This window comes from Catharus ustulatus, chromosome 28 (assembly GCF_009819885.2).
Source record: "Catharus ustulatus isolate bCatUst1 chromosome 28, bCatUst1.pri.v2, whole genome shotgun sequence".
Lineage (NCBI taxonomy): Eukaryota > Metazoa > Chordata > Aves > Passeriformes > Turdidae > Catharus > Catharus ustulatus.
In genome coordinates, this window is record NC_046248.1 from 2,356,999 (window position 1) to 2,372,843 (window position 15,845).

Sequence of the window (15,845 nt, forward strand, 5' to 3'; positions counted from 1 at the left end):
CCTCCACTAACCCATGTCCCCAAGTGCCACATCTATGTGGCTTTTAGATCCCTCCAGTGACTCCAGCACTGCCCTGTGCAGCCTGTGGCAGGGTGTGACCACCCTTTCAGTGAAAAAATATTCCCTAATATTCAGTCTAAACCTTCCCTGGTGCAACTTGAGGCCCCTTCCTCTTGTCCTATCACTTGTTACCTTGGAGAAAAGGTGAATCCCCAGGCAAAGCAGGCTATAAGGACCCCCAGTAAGGAGACAGCTCACCCAGAGAAAGGACACACTCCCCAAAGTGTCCACATGTCACAGATGTACCCATCCTTGCCTTTACCTCCCCTGTTAGGGCAGTCTGGCACGTGGAGCCCATTAAGTCCATAACACTCCTTGAAGTCACCCCGAGTGAGTGTCCCAGAAGCTGCTGGGCTCCCTCCCACTGCCTCTGAGTTAATTTGCATCCCAGCCACTGCACAAGTAATGAAGTAGTTTGGGGAAGAATGTAAACAGTGGATTTTAGGCTGAGTGGTTTTATGCAGGGACATTATACTCTGGAGCCAGCATCCTGCAAAGCGTGGCTAAATCCTGATGGCTTTGTAATCCCAAAATTTCTCAGAGACAAGCAGGGGTTTAGTTGGCTGTGGGGGCTGCAGGTTTCTGCTATTTGGAGAAGGTCTTGATGCTTGTCTGGAGATGATTTGTGGCAATGGGAGGATCCAAACCTGGCTTAGGGACATGGGGATGGGGGTTTACAGGGCTGGCAGAAACTTTTGCGAGGTGCAAGACTGATCCCAGCTAATGTTGACAGGAAAATAATCTCCTTCAGGATCAAAATAATTTCTAGGTTTGCACTGTGTCGTCTCCAGGGGGAACTCAGGTGCTTATTGAAGCTGAGTATAGAGGATTTCTACCTTCAAAGCATCTCTGGATAAGTGAAATATTCAGCTGGGTTGAGGTGCACAAGTGAGGGAGGTGCAGCAGTGCAGGTGATGGGTACGGAAGGAAAAGTTGACAGAGGGGACAAATGGTTGGATGCTCAAGGTTTCTCTTTAGAGGTGTGTGTCAGAGCTGGCTTTCTCCAAAAATAAATTTCCCTTGCTCCTTGGTGAAGCAGCACAAACTTTCCCAGCACCACTTTGCATTTCTTTGTGTGGCTGCAGGGATGTGAAGGTCTGTGGAGAGAATGACAAGTGATGGTTTTAGGCAGGAAGTAACAACCTGCACCTCCCAAAAAAAGCGTGGACTTGGGATGGATGTTTGGGCTCTGCTGTTTGTCTGGAAGTTTGCAAAAGAATAAATTGGAATGGAGGAGTGAAAGGCTGGCACTGGGTGGCTCTGACCTCCCTGCATCTGAAAACTTTGTGAAGCTGTTGGTCAGATCTCTGGAGCCGTGGGTTTAGATGGATATTGGTGCCCTGAGCACCGCAGGGAAGTGCTGACCTTGTCCTCTTTGGACACTGAAAGCACTTGGTCTCTGAAAGTGCTGCTGACAGCAAAGCTAAAAATAGTGCCAGGAGGACCAGGAGGGCTGGAAGGGAGGGAGGGAGAGCGCTCAGGAGCAGCTCCCTGATGGGTCACCTCTCTGCCTCTCCCCAGGTGCGCCGTGGACAACCGGGTGACCCGAGTGGCCTGGCTGAACCGCAGCAGCATCCTCTATGCTGGCAACGACAAGTGGTGCTTGGACCCTCGGGTGGTGCTCCTGGCCAACACCAAAACCCAGTACAGCATCCAGATCCAGGATGTGGATGTGTATGATGAGGGCCCCTACACCTGCTCCGTGCAGACAGACAATCACCCCAAGACATCGCGTGTCCATCTCATCGTGCAAGGTAAGAAGAAGGGAGTGGGTGAAGGGGTTGGACTTGTGACTTTGCTTTCTGTTCCTTTTGCCCTGCTATCTTCTCCTCCCATTGCTCCTATGTTGAGCATGTGACACAGTTTGGTGCAGGAGTAGAGGCTGATCCACAAGCTTGGATTGTCCCAAGCTGGGTAATGATTTTCACAGAATGAGAGAACTTGCTGAGTTGGGAGTGACCCACAAGGATCACAGAGTCCAACTCCTGGCCCTGCACAGCAGCATCCCCAGGAGTCACCCCATGTGTCCCAGGGTATTCTCCAAATGCTTCTTGAACTCTCTCAGGCTTGATTTTATCCAGCTTTGCTGACATAATCCCAGGGCTCTTATACAGGGAGCTCTGCCTTCCAACACAGTCACTGGCAAACCCGCAGTGCTGTTTGTTGTTGTTTTTTGATGTTTTTTTGTTTTCCAAGCTGGAGGCAGTGCTTGAAGTAAAACTTGTGTTGGGGGAAAAGAGAGAGCTGGCAGATTTGTGTGCTTTGTGGGGGTGTGTGTGTGCCTAGCAACAATATGTGTTTGTGTGTTGAAATTCCATACTTTTGGAGAAGGAAGAGGAGGAGAAAGACCAGCACAAGGTGCTGAAGCATTTTTGGTGGCTAAGTGGGTGCCTACATGTGCTCTTCAGCAAGTGTGTGAGCACACACGACTTCTCAAGAGGGGACAGATAGGTGTGGCCACATGTGATGGACATGGAAGATAGATCCTGTGTCCATGTGGCAGCACAAGAACAGGACAAGGGGGAGCCTCTTGGAGGGACAAACAGAGCCTGATGAGCTCTTAGCCTGGGGGAAGATTAATGGAAAACTTCTAATCCCTTGCTAGCAACCGTTGTTTTTTTCCTGCTGCTTCTTCTGTGATTTGTCCAGGAGCCCTCTTAACATGACACACCAGCTTGAGTATTGGAATCTCGTCTCGGGCTAATTTTCGAATGCTGATGGGTGTATTGATTTGGAAACAAGCTGGGTTAAAAAGGCATTGGTCTTGTACACAAAGTCGGGTTGAGCTAATCCGCCGTCGATATTCCAGGCCTGAGCACTATCGACAGCCTAATGAATAGAAGTGGGGAAAAAACCCAGACTCGGGGCCTTTATTCTTCCTCTTCCCTCCCTTTTCATTTTCCTTTTCCTCTTCAAGCAATCAAGCTGCCTAAGCAGAGCCGGACTTTCTCCATCTCCATTAAGCACGGAGGGGAAGTGGATGCATTGCCAGCCCTGGTCCTGGCTGTTTATCTTACAATCTCTTATTACCTGCCTGAGTTTCTTAAGCCAAAGTCGATCACCAGCAAGTTCTGCAGTCGCTATCAGATGCTGGGGCGATGCAGGACAATTTCTATCTGTTCTCTTCTGATTCCTGTTTCCTGACCTGAATTTCCTGTATCACCACACATCCAGGCCCATCCCTCCCATGTCTTGCTGTATCATTAGGAAGAGATATTTGGGTACTGCAGGAAAAGGTCAGAGCTTAACTCCTTGCAGCAGTTAAGTACAGGATGATTCAGTGATGGGCCCAGACCTGTAATGGGCTCAAGATCCTCGTGCTGCCGGCAGAAATTCCAGCTCTGGAGAGCGAGCCCCCTAATTTGAAGAGCTGTTCTTTGGCTCACCCAGCCCTTTCTCAGAGCAGGACATGAAAGTGAATTATCATGTCCAATTAAAGGAAAACCTGCCTTAATGACCTCGATGAAAATTGGACTGGGGTACCAGGATTAACTCTCCTGCCTTGGAAAATAGGCCCTATAAATATGTATTCTGGAATAATCCTGTTCAAAACGACATTCAGCCTGTGGGAAGTGGTGCTTATTCCCCCTCCTAGGAAAGCAGGGTGGCTCAGCACTAGATTTCAGGAATGTGCCAAGTTCAGCACACAGCCCTGGGACATTTCACCCCTTCCTGCAGCCTGGCAGTAAATAAAGGAGAGGGGATGTGAGGAAGTGGGAAAGGAGGTGTCTCATTTTTAACAGGTTTAGCCAGGAAAGGGGAGGTGTGCAGGTTGCTCTAAGAGGGTCCTGAGTTTCCCCTTGCTGCACCAGGAAAGGGCCTGGGGGCACAGCTCTGGAGGAAGGAGCACTCCAGCCTCTCAGGATGCAATTAAATCATACCCTGGGGCAGGCAGTGCTCTCCAAAGGGACTGGCTGCTGGGGGGGCAAGGAGCTCTTCCCCTTCCATCCAGGATTGCAGCAGCCTGCTGCTCCCCCAGGCAAGCAGGATGGGTGCATATCAGCCAGGCCCAGGCACTCTGAGCCCTTGCCTGATCCCTCCTCCTCCCCAGGTTTGGGGAATATCGCTGGGAAACAGCCATGGATGCAGAGCATCTGTGGTTTTGGCCAAGGGCTGCAGAGCTATGGGAGCAGGGGAGAGCAGAAAAAAGGAGAGGGAGAGGGGTGGGGGAAGGATATTCTTTCGGGGTACAAGGGTCAGGTATCATCCCCAAGGACAGAATCAGGTAGAAACACCCAGAACTGAGGATTCCCACACTGCAGCAAGGGTGAGCTGCACATTTATTTCTAGGTTGGCTCTATTGGATGGCTGAGATCCCAAAATAGGTGGGGAGAAGGCACCTCAAGAGCTAATTTATCCTGTCCCCCTGCAACCAGGCAGAGACCTCGCTGCCAAGCACATGTGAAAGCTATTCTTGAAAATCTTTAACAAAGCAGGTTCTTCAGTCTCCCCAGACAATCTATTCTACTGCTTTGCTACCTTTTTAATTAGAAAATGTATAGCTAATATCTAACTTAAACCTTCTTTGTTGCAAATGAAGTGGAGCTTTTCTCAGCCTATTCCCAGTGGATGTGGGGAACAATTGATCAGTGTCCTCTGTAATAACCTTTTGCTTTCGGGAAGGTTGTTATCCTGGTGCCCCTTAGCCGCCTTCTTTCTGAAACCATCCAAGCTCTGCTTTTCCCAGCTTTCCTCATTGGCCAGGCTTTCAGAAACACTTGTCAGTCTTGAAATCCTGGTACAAAAGGGAAAAGGTGATTGCTGCTGATCCAGGAATAGCAGGTCTGTGCCTCTGTGCTAATGTGGGACAAATGAGCTCAGGAACGAGCAACAGACCCTTGGCACCCAATACACCAAAGTTCAGACCTGCTATTTTGGGGACTGCTCTAAATGGGGTCAGGCCAGTGGTGCCAAGCTGATGTCAGCCAACAACAGAGCTGCCAAAGGGACAAGGAGGTTCTTAGTACCTGGATCTCTCCTGGAAAAACGCACCTAGATTACAGATAGCGCTAAAATGAGCAGCTCAGGGAGCATCCCTGTCGTCTGCAGGGTCTGGAAGGTGCTCCCACTCCTTCAGTACTCATTCCTTCTTAGGAGGAGTTGCCATAAGACCAAAGCACTAAAGAGCAGCACTGCCTGTGTTTGCAGAAATCTGCCTTGGACCTTGGGGAGAGTGAGATGTTTTTGGGAGTAAATCCCAAAGAGACAAAACCCAAGGAAGCCCCACGTGCAATACGCAAGCTGTGAACTTGGAGTGGGGCAGAAACCCAGGGGGCGACTGGATTTACTGACCTCTGAGGAGCAATGCTTTTCCTTCCTCTCCTCTCCTGTATCCCACTCTGCTTTCCTTAGCAAGTCCCACTTCTTGCAGCATCATCTCAGGCACTGCCTCCCCCTCCTCCCTGCTCCCTGCAGGACATTTCAGCTATTTAAGCCATTCTCCAGGTTCCTGGGTTTAAAGGAGAGAGGGGAGGTAGGAGGAGAAGGACGATATCTGAAAAGCTGTTATTTGTATTGATAATAAGCCGTCTCCAATGCGTGCCTGCAAAACACTCCCCCTGCCTTGTAAGATGCATTAAGGGAAGTTGGCCTTATCTCAGTGTGGGAAATGGACTTGGGGAAGGAGGCACGGAGCCTGCCAGAGTTTAATCTCACTTAGGCACACGAATTTGCATGATAGAAAATGGTGGAATTTTAGTGCTTAAAAAGAAAGAAAGAAAGGGAAAAAAATAAAAGGCAAAAGCAGGCAACTGGGGGATATTAGCGCTTTCCCCGCTTCTTTATCAGTTTCCCTGGCCCTATCTGGCTCTTGCTGTTGTCACTGAAGCAACTAATCACCCCTCCCCTTTTGTTTGGTGTAAATGAGTTTTCCCCACTCCTTCCGGAGCCCCAGGTTAATCTTCAAACCCCTGCCTTTGTCTGGGAGTTAATTACCTGCTCGGCGGCGCCGGGGGGCTGTGGGCGCAGGTGGCAGGGGTGGCAGGGGGCAGAGGTGGCAGTGCTGGTGGCACCTGTCCCCGCACGGGGAGCAGCACTGCCAAGGTCTGTGCCGGCGAGATAAAGGCACCAGTGGGGCTGCCGGCTTTGTTTCATCCTCCAAACCGTGCCCAATTAATTTTCCTTTGATGCCACAAGCCCCTTTCACTCGTGGGACAACAAGGAGAAGGTTTTGTCACTATTTTGTTGCCTGAGTGCCTGGGAAATGCCTTTGCTGGGAGGAAGGCTCAGTCCCTGTAGTCATCATCACCTCACCTGTGGGGCTGAGCCTGTGCCACCAGTGCCACCAGTTCCGGGAGCAAGGAGGGAAAAGGGATTTGGTGGCAGAGGATGGGCAGACACTGGTCACGTTTGAAGCCATGGGCTGGAGTTTCACACTGGGCAAGATGCTCCCCCTGCTTCTGGTATGGATTTACCGGTGTGTCCACGCATTTCCCCCCGTGGGAGCAGCTCTTCCTTCCAGAAGCAAAAGCAGGTTTAGATAATAACTCCTAAAAGGCACGGGGGAGCTGGGAGAGCCTCCCCAAAGCGGTGGAGGGGAGGAAAGCAGCGGCACGAAATGGAAATCCTCCCTCCCCTGCTCGCCTGCACTCTCGGCTCCTTTGACTGATGTGCTCCTCGTCTCTCTTTTGTTGCTAATCACCGTCCCTCTGTCAAAGCATCCTTGCCTTTTGTACCAGGGCTGTTGTGGAGGACTGAAGGTCTCCCACACGCTCTCACGCACTGGCCTAGTTTTTTGGCTCTTTATCCTCATTTTGCTCTGCCCTCGGGGAGCATCTCTGCAGGTCCCACATCCATTACTGCCCCTGGATCTCTCCATCTCCCCACACTCGGCTCCCAGCCCTTGCTTCTCTGGGATGTGCTTGTCCATGCTCCCCTGTGGAGTGGCCTCCTACCCGGCCAGGCTCCCTCCAGCCTCCCCAAAGTCACTTGACCTCTTTGCAAATCAGTTTAACATCTGTGAGGCAGAGATAATAATTGTCACCTACTTCACAGGGGGGTTGATGAGGATTAATTCATTAATGTCGACAGAGGTCTTTGAAGATGGAACGCGCTATCTGAGAGCTAAACGTTATTATTAATTAGCAATTATATCGTGGGGTGGGAGCAGGGAGAGAGACTCCAGAGTCTGTGCTGTGATAGAGTTTGCTCTGGGCTCACATTCTGCCCTTGCTGCAGCTTTAGGCTGCCCCAGTTTCATGTCCGTGCTGCTGCTGGAGGGAGCCAGGCACTGCATCCCACTGCGGGTGTGTCCCAGCATGCTGCTCCCTCCTGGAGCTTGTGGAGGAGCCTGTGGTGTAAAGAGTGGGAGAGATGGGGAGGTGGACAGTGCTTGGGTGAGTTAGCATTGTTAGAATGAGGTAATAGGGATGTTGGGATGAAGGGAAGGTGTAGAATCCCAGAGTGGTTTTGGGTAGGAGGGGACTTTAAAGACGCCGTAGTTCCATTCCCTGCCATGGGCAGGGACACCTTCCACTAGCCTAGGTTGCTCCAAGCCCCATCCAGCTTGGCCTTGGACACTTCCAGGGATCCAGGGGCAGTCACAGCTTCTCTGAGCAACCTGTGCCAGGATCCCACAACCCTTATTGTAAAAAATATCTTCCTTATACCTGCTCTGCATCAACCTTTTTCAATTTTAAACCATTCCCTCAAGGCATCCTCTGGGCTTGCCTGGCACCCCAGCAATGAAGCAGGCCAGGCACTGCCAGAGTCATGGGAGGATGTATCCTGTTCCCAAGGAGAAATAATTGGCAGGAGACTGGAGCAGAGGAGAGGGAAGATCCAGTGATTCACAGGACACACAGACCAGTTTCATTTCCTTCCTGTTTTTCTTTCTCACATACACCCAGTCTGTGGCTAATTCCTGTTTGTCTCCCCAGTGAAGTGCTAGTGCTGTAGTCCTGTGTGTCACTGGGCTCCTTCAGGCAGTGCTGACAGAGTTCTTTGTGGTTCCCTCCAGATGTCTCGTGCCTCAGTGCTGGGGGCATTCCCATCTCTGACATCCCCATGGCTCCACTATTTCCATCCTCCCTGGCTCAGCTGTGTGCACTTTAGTGGCACTAAGGAGAGCTCCGTGGAACTCTCTCTGCTACTCCCTCAGAGCTGCAGAGGTCACCCTCGGATCACCCCTCTTGGAGAACAAGAGTCTGCTCCTCTTTGAGCCTTTCTGAGCACGCCAGCTCCCGGCAGCCCCGTTCACCCAAGCTCTCCAAAGGCTTTGAGGGAGAGGTCACCCTCGTCACCCAGAGCCATTCAGGAGTGACTCCACTAATCCCTGCTGTGGAGCGGGTGAATCCGGGAGGCCAATGGCTCGCTGTGCCAGCAGCTCTCCAGCCAGGGAGGACTGGAGTTGTGTGTGGCTCTCCACATGTGCAGCAAGTCCTTTTTCTTCCCCGTGGATTTACCAGCCAAAGGGGTGGCACAGCAGCACCCGGGATGTGCGTCGGGCATCTCCCACTGCCGCGTGCGGTTTCCAGAGGAGCGCTGTGATAAAGCCAGTGGGGGTTTAATGAGGTCACTGCAGTTTAATGTTACTGCAGTAATCTCTTTTGTTTTACTACATTAAAATATTTGTGGTGGAACGGTTGGACCACTGTAATGTGATATCGGTACCTTAATGTTATTGTTGCCATGGCAACACTAATGGCAGCTCAATAACATTATTGCAATTTAATCTCACGACAATAAAATTAAGGGTAGAACAGTGAGACCTCGGCTCTGTAATGTTACTACAGTAACAGCATTGTTATCGTAACCGCGGGAGCGGAGTCAGCCCGCTGTAGTGTGACATCGGCACCGGCGCTTTGTTGTTACTACAGGAGCACGGAGCATCCGCCGAAAATCACAGCAGGGGATGAATGGGAGGAGACTCACCGGTGTGCCGGTGCTACTGCTACCCTGGGGCTGTCAGCACGGGGAGGTCATGCTGTCATCCCATCACTTATTCATCCAATTCCTCAATTGTGGTGTTTTTATCGGGGTCTGTCCTCTTCTCCCTCCGTTGCTGGAGCTCTTTGGAGCAGGTCTGTTGTTTTAGCGGCAGTAACTCTGCAGGGAAGGATTTAAAGCACTGCCTCCATCTAGTTCCAGATCCTTCTGCCTGGCGTTTTATAGCATGTGGCTGTTATGGAGTGATAACGTTTTATATTTATATGTCATCTTTCAATGTGAAGGATCCCGGCACAAGCTACAAATTACTGCCGTGCTGCAGGGCCAGGCAGACAACCCAGCACACACAGCGTGCCAGGGGAGGGGTTTCATCCAAGGGCACTGATTCCTGTGCAAGTGAGAGTCTCCTTTGCCTAGAGGATTTATCCACAGTCCCCAGACTTTGTAAGGTCGGGCACAGATCTTTGTTCACCCTAAACCATGTACCCCAAGAAGCACCTGCCATCGCAGGCATGGGTATGGGCAGGATTCCTCCTTTTCTGGATGGCAGCATTGTATCAGGGCTGGAAAGGCAGGTGACAAGGTGCAGGTGGCATCTCTGTGCCACGCAGGGGCTTGCTGCAGTTTTCTCCAGCCTCCAGGGGAGGGAGGCAGAGCTGCTGCTCTGTCCCGAGCATCGCAGAGCTTCCCTCATCCTGCCCAGGCCCAGCGCGCCTGGGGATGCACACTTGCCATGAGCTCTTGCCATGCTCTGGGATGTGCACTTTGTGGCAAGAGATGCAGGCTTCTTGTGCCCAGGGATGCACTCTTGCTGTTCCCAGGGATGCAGGTTTGCCATTCCCAGAGATGTACTCCTGCTATGCTCAGGGATGCAGGTTTGCTTAGCCCAGGGGTGTGTGGTTTGTGCCCGGGGATGCAGGTTTACCATTCCCAGAGATGCACTTCTACCATGCCCAGGGTTGCAGGTTTGCTTAGCCCAGGGATGTGTGGTTTGTGCCCGGGGATGTAGGTTTGCCATTCCCAGAGATGCACTTCTGCCATGCCCAGGGATGCAGGTTTGCTGTGCCACCACACCTGCCAGCCATGCTTAGTGCCCCAATTGCACCCTTGCCCACCTCAACTACCCACACCACCTCCTCTCCTGCTCAGCTGGCAGGAATTTTCCTTCTGCTTTGAGCCCTTGTGCTCCCTCCCAGCTTCTCAGATCTCCATCTCCAGACAGCTCTTTGGCACCTGAATCTGAGGGTGTTGCTGCCCACCCGTGTTCCTCCAGCCCAGCCCCAGTCTGGATTTGCTCAGTGCAGCAGCTGCTCAACTCCCCTCGAGCCTCAGCATTTGATCTCTCTCCATGAGTATTTGGATTCTGACCACCGCAGTAATTCCTTGTTTGTCCTTTAATAAAAGACCCGTGAGCTCCCCTTGACACCGGAGCTGGAGTCGCTGGGACCTGGGGCGTCCTCTGTGCCAGCTCTTTGTGGCAATCTGGTTCCACATCCATCCTGCCAACCCCACTCCTCTGGGGGTTACATGTTTGAAAACACGAGCAGCAGCTCATCTCCCATTCACTGTTTTTCTCCATCATTTGCTTTATTAAATATTGATTTTCTGTTGCATTATTAAACCTTAAGTCCTGAGCATAAATTCAGAGTTGATACTTTAATCTGGCTCTTCTTTTTGGCCTTTAGAACTGATTTTTCTGGCCAGTCTCTCCAGAGGAGAGTCCAGAAGCAAAAACCTGTTGCAGAGGCTTGAGGAGTCAGAGGATGAAGCAAAGGGCTCTTCCCAAGGGATTTTTGTCTGTTTGATGTAGTCTTTGCCATGAAGGTGGCATCCATAGGGATCCTGGCCTGCAATCCTGCACAGACCTTGAGTGAAAGGAGGTTGAGGATGAATCAGTCAAGTTTTTTCAGGGAATTTTGTACGTTACTGGCTGCCGGAAGGATATAACCCTCTCTTTTGTGAAAGCAGAGAGAGATTTCAATCTGGAAAGGGAATTTAGCCTGGAGCCACTGCGTGGGCAGTGTGGCAGTGAGGCATCCAGCCCTCCACGTGCCTGGCTCTGCTCCCTAGAGTTTGCTGCCTTGCTCTGCCAAAATTGCCCTGCTTGGGAGCAGGACTCTGCTGAGGAAGGGAGCCACAGATGGCAGTGCCTTGTCCTAAATGTGTTCCCAGCTCCTGAGTGATGCTGCACAGATCTGTGCTTTTCTACCCTACAAATCCTCAACAAAACCACAAATGGCCTTGGCCAGAGCTGCAGGCAAAGCCAGAGGAATGTGGGTGATGGAAAACCACCAACAAGCCAGGAGAGGTGCAAGTGGCCACCAGCACATCCTTGCTAGCCACGGTGGGTAGCTCTGACCCCCACCAGGGTCCCTGCTCTCCTCCCATTCCCTATCGGGGAGCTGCACGCTGCCAGCTGCTGCCAAACCCCATGCTGCCAGCAACCAGGTGTCTGAACATGCTTCCAGAGCCAAGAGAGCTCCACAGCCAAAAGGGAGGAGGGGAAAGCAGTGTGGCAGCACCGGCAGGTTCAGGAGGATTAAAAAAAAATTAAGAAAATTAGAGAAGAAAAAAGGCAGAGGGAGGTTTGCAAACAGCTTTTGGATCCCCCATTGAAACGGGGCATGGAACCTGTGCCTGGCAGCTGCTGTGCTGAGCAGTGATTTAAAAGCAGACTTCCAGCAGCAGGGAAAGAGGCAGAGGGGAAACAGATGTGAACACAATGCTGGAGATAAAGGAGAGGCCAAGGGAACAGCTGCCGAAAAGCTGCCCAGCCCTGCTGCCTCCGAGGGCTGGAGAACCTCCAGCAAATATCCCCAGGCTTGAGGCTGGGAGGAGGTCACTGGGAGAATAAAGGGGGAAAATGGGTGGAAAAAGTGTTGTTTTTTTCACACTGTTCTTGTTTGGGTTTTGAAGGAGAGGGGGAAGCTGGGAAGAAGGAGCTGCACTGAAACATGGGGAGAGTTGTGATTTTGTTCTCCTTTCTGTTCTGGTGATGCATTGGAGAAGAAAGTGATTTAGAAAGACAAGGAGAAGCAGAAAGTGGAAAACAAAAAGGCAAGGATCTTTGTAAAACATGTGGAAATGTGAATTTTCGAACAAGATATTGAAATATGGTCTTGAAATATTTCTGGTTTGGGTTTTCCATGACTACTGTACCACAGCAGTGAAACCTCTTTGTCCTGTCCCTCAGAAAGGAGGAGAATTTGTTCCTTAGTCTGTGACTGGATCCCTGGAGGGGATCAGCACGGCCCCACTGCGTGCAAGGGGCAGGGTGGGGAGGTCTTCTTGTTTTAGGTGGGTCCATACCCTCATACAGAAGGAATTCCTCCCTGGGAGGGTGGGAAGGCCCTGGCACAGGTTCCCAGAGAAGCTGTGACTGCCCCACTCCTGGAAGTATCCAAGACCAGGCTGGACAGGGCTTGGAGCAGCCTGGGATAGTGAAAGGTATTCCTGCCTATGGGGACTGAGATGATCTTTAAGATCCCTTTCAACCCAAACCATTCTGGGATTCTGTGATTTTTAATTTCTGGCTTACTGGTCCCATTAGTAGAGAGGCCCAAAAGATTTCAGCTCTCCTTTTTGGTGGCATCTTGTGTAACTTCCTGGGTAGGATCTGGGATGGGACAGGAGAGGCCACAGACCCTGTGCTGGTTTACTGTCCTGTATGAGATGAATAGTCATCAATCCACCCTCCTCTCTGCCCAAGTCTCCTGCCCACTGAGTCCCCACAGCCGACAGACTCCCCAGTTTGTGCCCAGGGCTCCCCTTGCCTGCCCCAGCACTGACACAAGGCATCAACAGAGATGTCTCCTCCATGGTTTGCCCTCCTTGTAATCCCTCCTCCTCGCAGCCAGCCCGAGAGCTTCAGCCTTTGATCCTCCTCCTCTTTTGCAAACACTTCTCTCTGCTTGTGAAATTAAATCTCTCTCACAGTGATTTCCTTCCCTATCTTTTCTTTTTGGCCGAGTCTGTCTGAAATATTCTCTTTTTTTTTGCTCCTTCAGCAGCAGGGCTATATAATTGATGGCCTCGCCAGGCTTTCTGTGCTGAGCATTAAACCCTTCCTGCCTTGGCTCCAACCAGAGTTCATTACTTTCTGAAAAGCTCTGTTGTCTGTTTGTGCTCAGATGATTGTTGTTGTGGAGGTGAGAATGTTGTCGGCAGAGAGAAGAGGAGGGGTTGGATTTGGCCTGGGCCGCTTTGTAATCAAATCCCTCTCCCTTTAGCAAATTTTCAGGTGGAAAAGGCTTCTTTTTAGTAAAATTGAAATATGGCACCCTTCTGAAGCAGAAACACAAAACTCAGGGTCTGAATTAGTGTAGCAAATGGTTGTCTGGCTCTTGGGGCAGTGGGGAAATGCTGCTTTGCAATATACCCCTGCTCAGGACTGGGCAGGAATGAGCAGGGGCTGCTCCCACCACCACAGGCTGATTCCCTGGGATAGGCATTTATTACCACACCACCCTTCCCTGCTGTGGTCATCCCTTCCCAGCTTCTGCATCCCAGGAGCTGCCCTGGGAAGGACAGGCAGGATCCTTCCAGCACTGTGGTGTCCTTATCCTGGAACTGGGGGTCACTCTGTGTGTGTTTTTACATGATGCAAATCCTTTCTGCACATTTTGACCTTTCCTGGCAAGACAAAGTGGTGCTTTCTGTGCTTTGCCCTACGCCAGCAACACTCCTGGCTCCCCGTCTACCTCCGTGGGCTTTCCGCACTTAAAACACAGCAAGGCTGAGGTGATTACAAGGATTGGAGATGCAGTGACACTTCCCTGCCAACAAGTAATTGATTTATTAAAGACATTACAATACATTCATGGTTGAGCGTCAGAGTTTCCTTTGAACTCGCTCAGAAATCCGAGGGGATTGTGCCTGGTTGCGAGGACCGCGGGCAGAATAAATCTGGGCTCCCCCATCGCCTCCCCCCCGCGCCGCCACAATTTCATTTCCCTTTGACTGGCGCGAGTAAATATCACAGCTCGACAACTCCAGTCCAGTGACTGGTGTGATCCAATTTAATAGCATTTAAAAATTCAAAGTGATTGTTAGCCAAATGGAAATGTAAGATTTCATACCCAGCCTGCCTTGGGGAGGAAAGGGAGAATTAGGGAGGGTGCGGGGGATGTAGACAAATGGACTAGATAAAAAATAATGGAAAGTAACTTAATTAAGAGGCTCGAGTCAAGTTAAAAACAGTAATGATTTTGAATCGGAGAACCACAGGTATTAAAAATGAAAGGGAAAAAGGAAAGAAAGGAAAGTGTGGATAAAAAGCCTCCAAAATGATTAAATGGGAGGAAAAAGAGGCATGGGAAGAATGGGGTAAAAATAGTCCTTCCATGTAAAGCAGGAGCACATGGGGAATAGACGGTGCTGGTGATGAGGCTGGGCATTAGGAAGACAAATAGGGAAATTAAGGATGCTCTGGCGGGGATAATTCCCTGTGGCTTTTCTGGCATTCTCGGAGGCAGGAGTGTGGCCGAGAAGAAGGCTCGAGGGCTTTGTTGAGGAGAGACAGGAAATGAAGGAGCAGTCCTAATGGGAAAGGAGAACAGCCCCCGCGTTCTCCAGGCGCATCCATATCCTTCCCTTGTGGGACCGTCGCTCCCTCCTTCTCCTTTGCTTTCAGCTCTCTCAAATGTTTTTTGGTTGGGCTGAAATTGGGGATTGGAGTTTTAATTGCCCCTCTGTGTACAGGGATATACAGCTCTGTCTCGGTGGCCTGATGGCTGATTTTTAACCATGGAACTCTCGTTCCAATGGAAATACCTGCCCTGGCAGCCACCCTCCTTCTCCCTGTGCCTTTTTGACATGGTTTTCCAAGCTCCACAGAGCCTGAGAGGCAGGTGCTGCAGAGCGTTGATCCGGACAGGCACCTCTGGCCCATTTCATCTTTGGGTCTCATTTCTCCATCCGTGAAGTGGGAATGATAATGCTCCCTTATCTCCCAGGGCGTTTTACGATAGGGATAAACCACATTTGAAGGCTTGGGAAGGACAGTGAGCATCATCCCACACACTCTGGACCGCTGGCATTTGCAGTCCTGCTTGTTCCTAGCACCTTTGGCCAAGCTTTGGGTTGGTCCCCTGGCCTTGGGGCAGCTCTGAGTTGGCCTAGAAAGGTACCTAGAAATGGGATAGGGTGAGGGACCAGAAATATTCCATGGGAGGGGTGAGGGAGGCTGGAGGGCTCTTGGAGCCCAAGGAGAGCCTGAAAAAGCAAGGATGTAAAGAAATGTGTAAGAGGAGTAAGGAATGGATCAGGGCATCTTTGGGAAGGTAGAGCTGGCTCTGTTGGAGTGATGGATGAGTCATAAGAGATGTGTTCCCGTGGGGATAGGAGGAGTGGCAGCACATGGAGGAATGGATCACCTCACCTGTGGGTCATTTTGAAGTGCTGGACCTTGCTGACCTCCCACTTCACAAGCTTTGTTCTCCCACTCTTTTCTCCCAGACAGAGTCTGGGCATAAGTAGCAGCCTCCAGACCACCTAATCAGACAATAACAGGGCTGTGTTCCCTGCCTGATCCATTAATTTTTTACTGGAGTCAAAGGCAAAGATGGGAAGAAGCCCAAGAAGAAGTAAAAGCCCTGTCTGGAGCACAGGGAGCACCTGGAAGAACTGGAGCTCAGGAAGCATGGGAGGAAAGCAGTGCTGGCAATGGAGGGATGTAAATAGATAAATGAGGCAAAAAGAGGATGGATAGACTCAGAAGATCGAAATAAACTCAATCACAACATGGGGATTTCACATTAAAGCCATGAATCTCAATGATTTTTGAGGTAAAGGCACCGTGTCCAGTGAGGCATTTGGAGAAGCACAGCTCGTTCTCCTGCGAGGGTGGAGAGCTGCACTCTCTGCCTGGGCACGAGCTGGGGCTCCTTGAATTAGCTGAG

General features: G+C 50.9%; 1 protein-coding gene across 6 annotated transcripts in view; it reads left to right on the plus strand.

The window, feature by feature from the left end:
- The window catches only part of LOC117007989 (protein CEPU-1), a 350,616-nt gene that overhangs the window by 299,974 nt on the left and 34,797 nt on the right, over positions 1-15,845 (plus strand). For all 6 annotated transcript variants that reach the window (XM_033081482.2, XM_033081484.1, XM_033081485.2 and 3 more), the window contains one exon: positions 1,582-1,814. In XM_033081482.2, the coding sequence (XP_032937373.1) occupies positions 1,582-1,814 (233 nt within the window). The remainder of the gene's footprint in view (positions 1-1,581; positions 1,815-15,845) is intronic.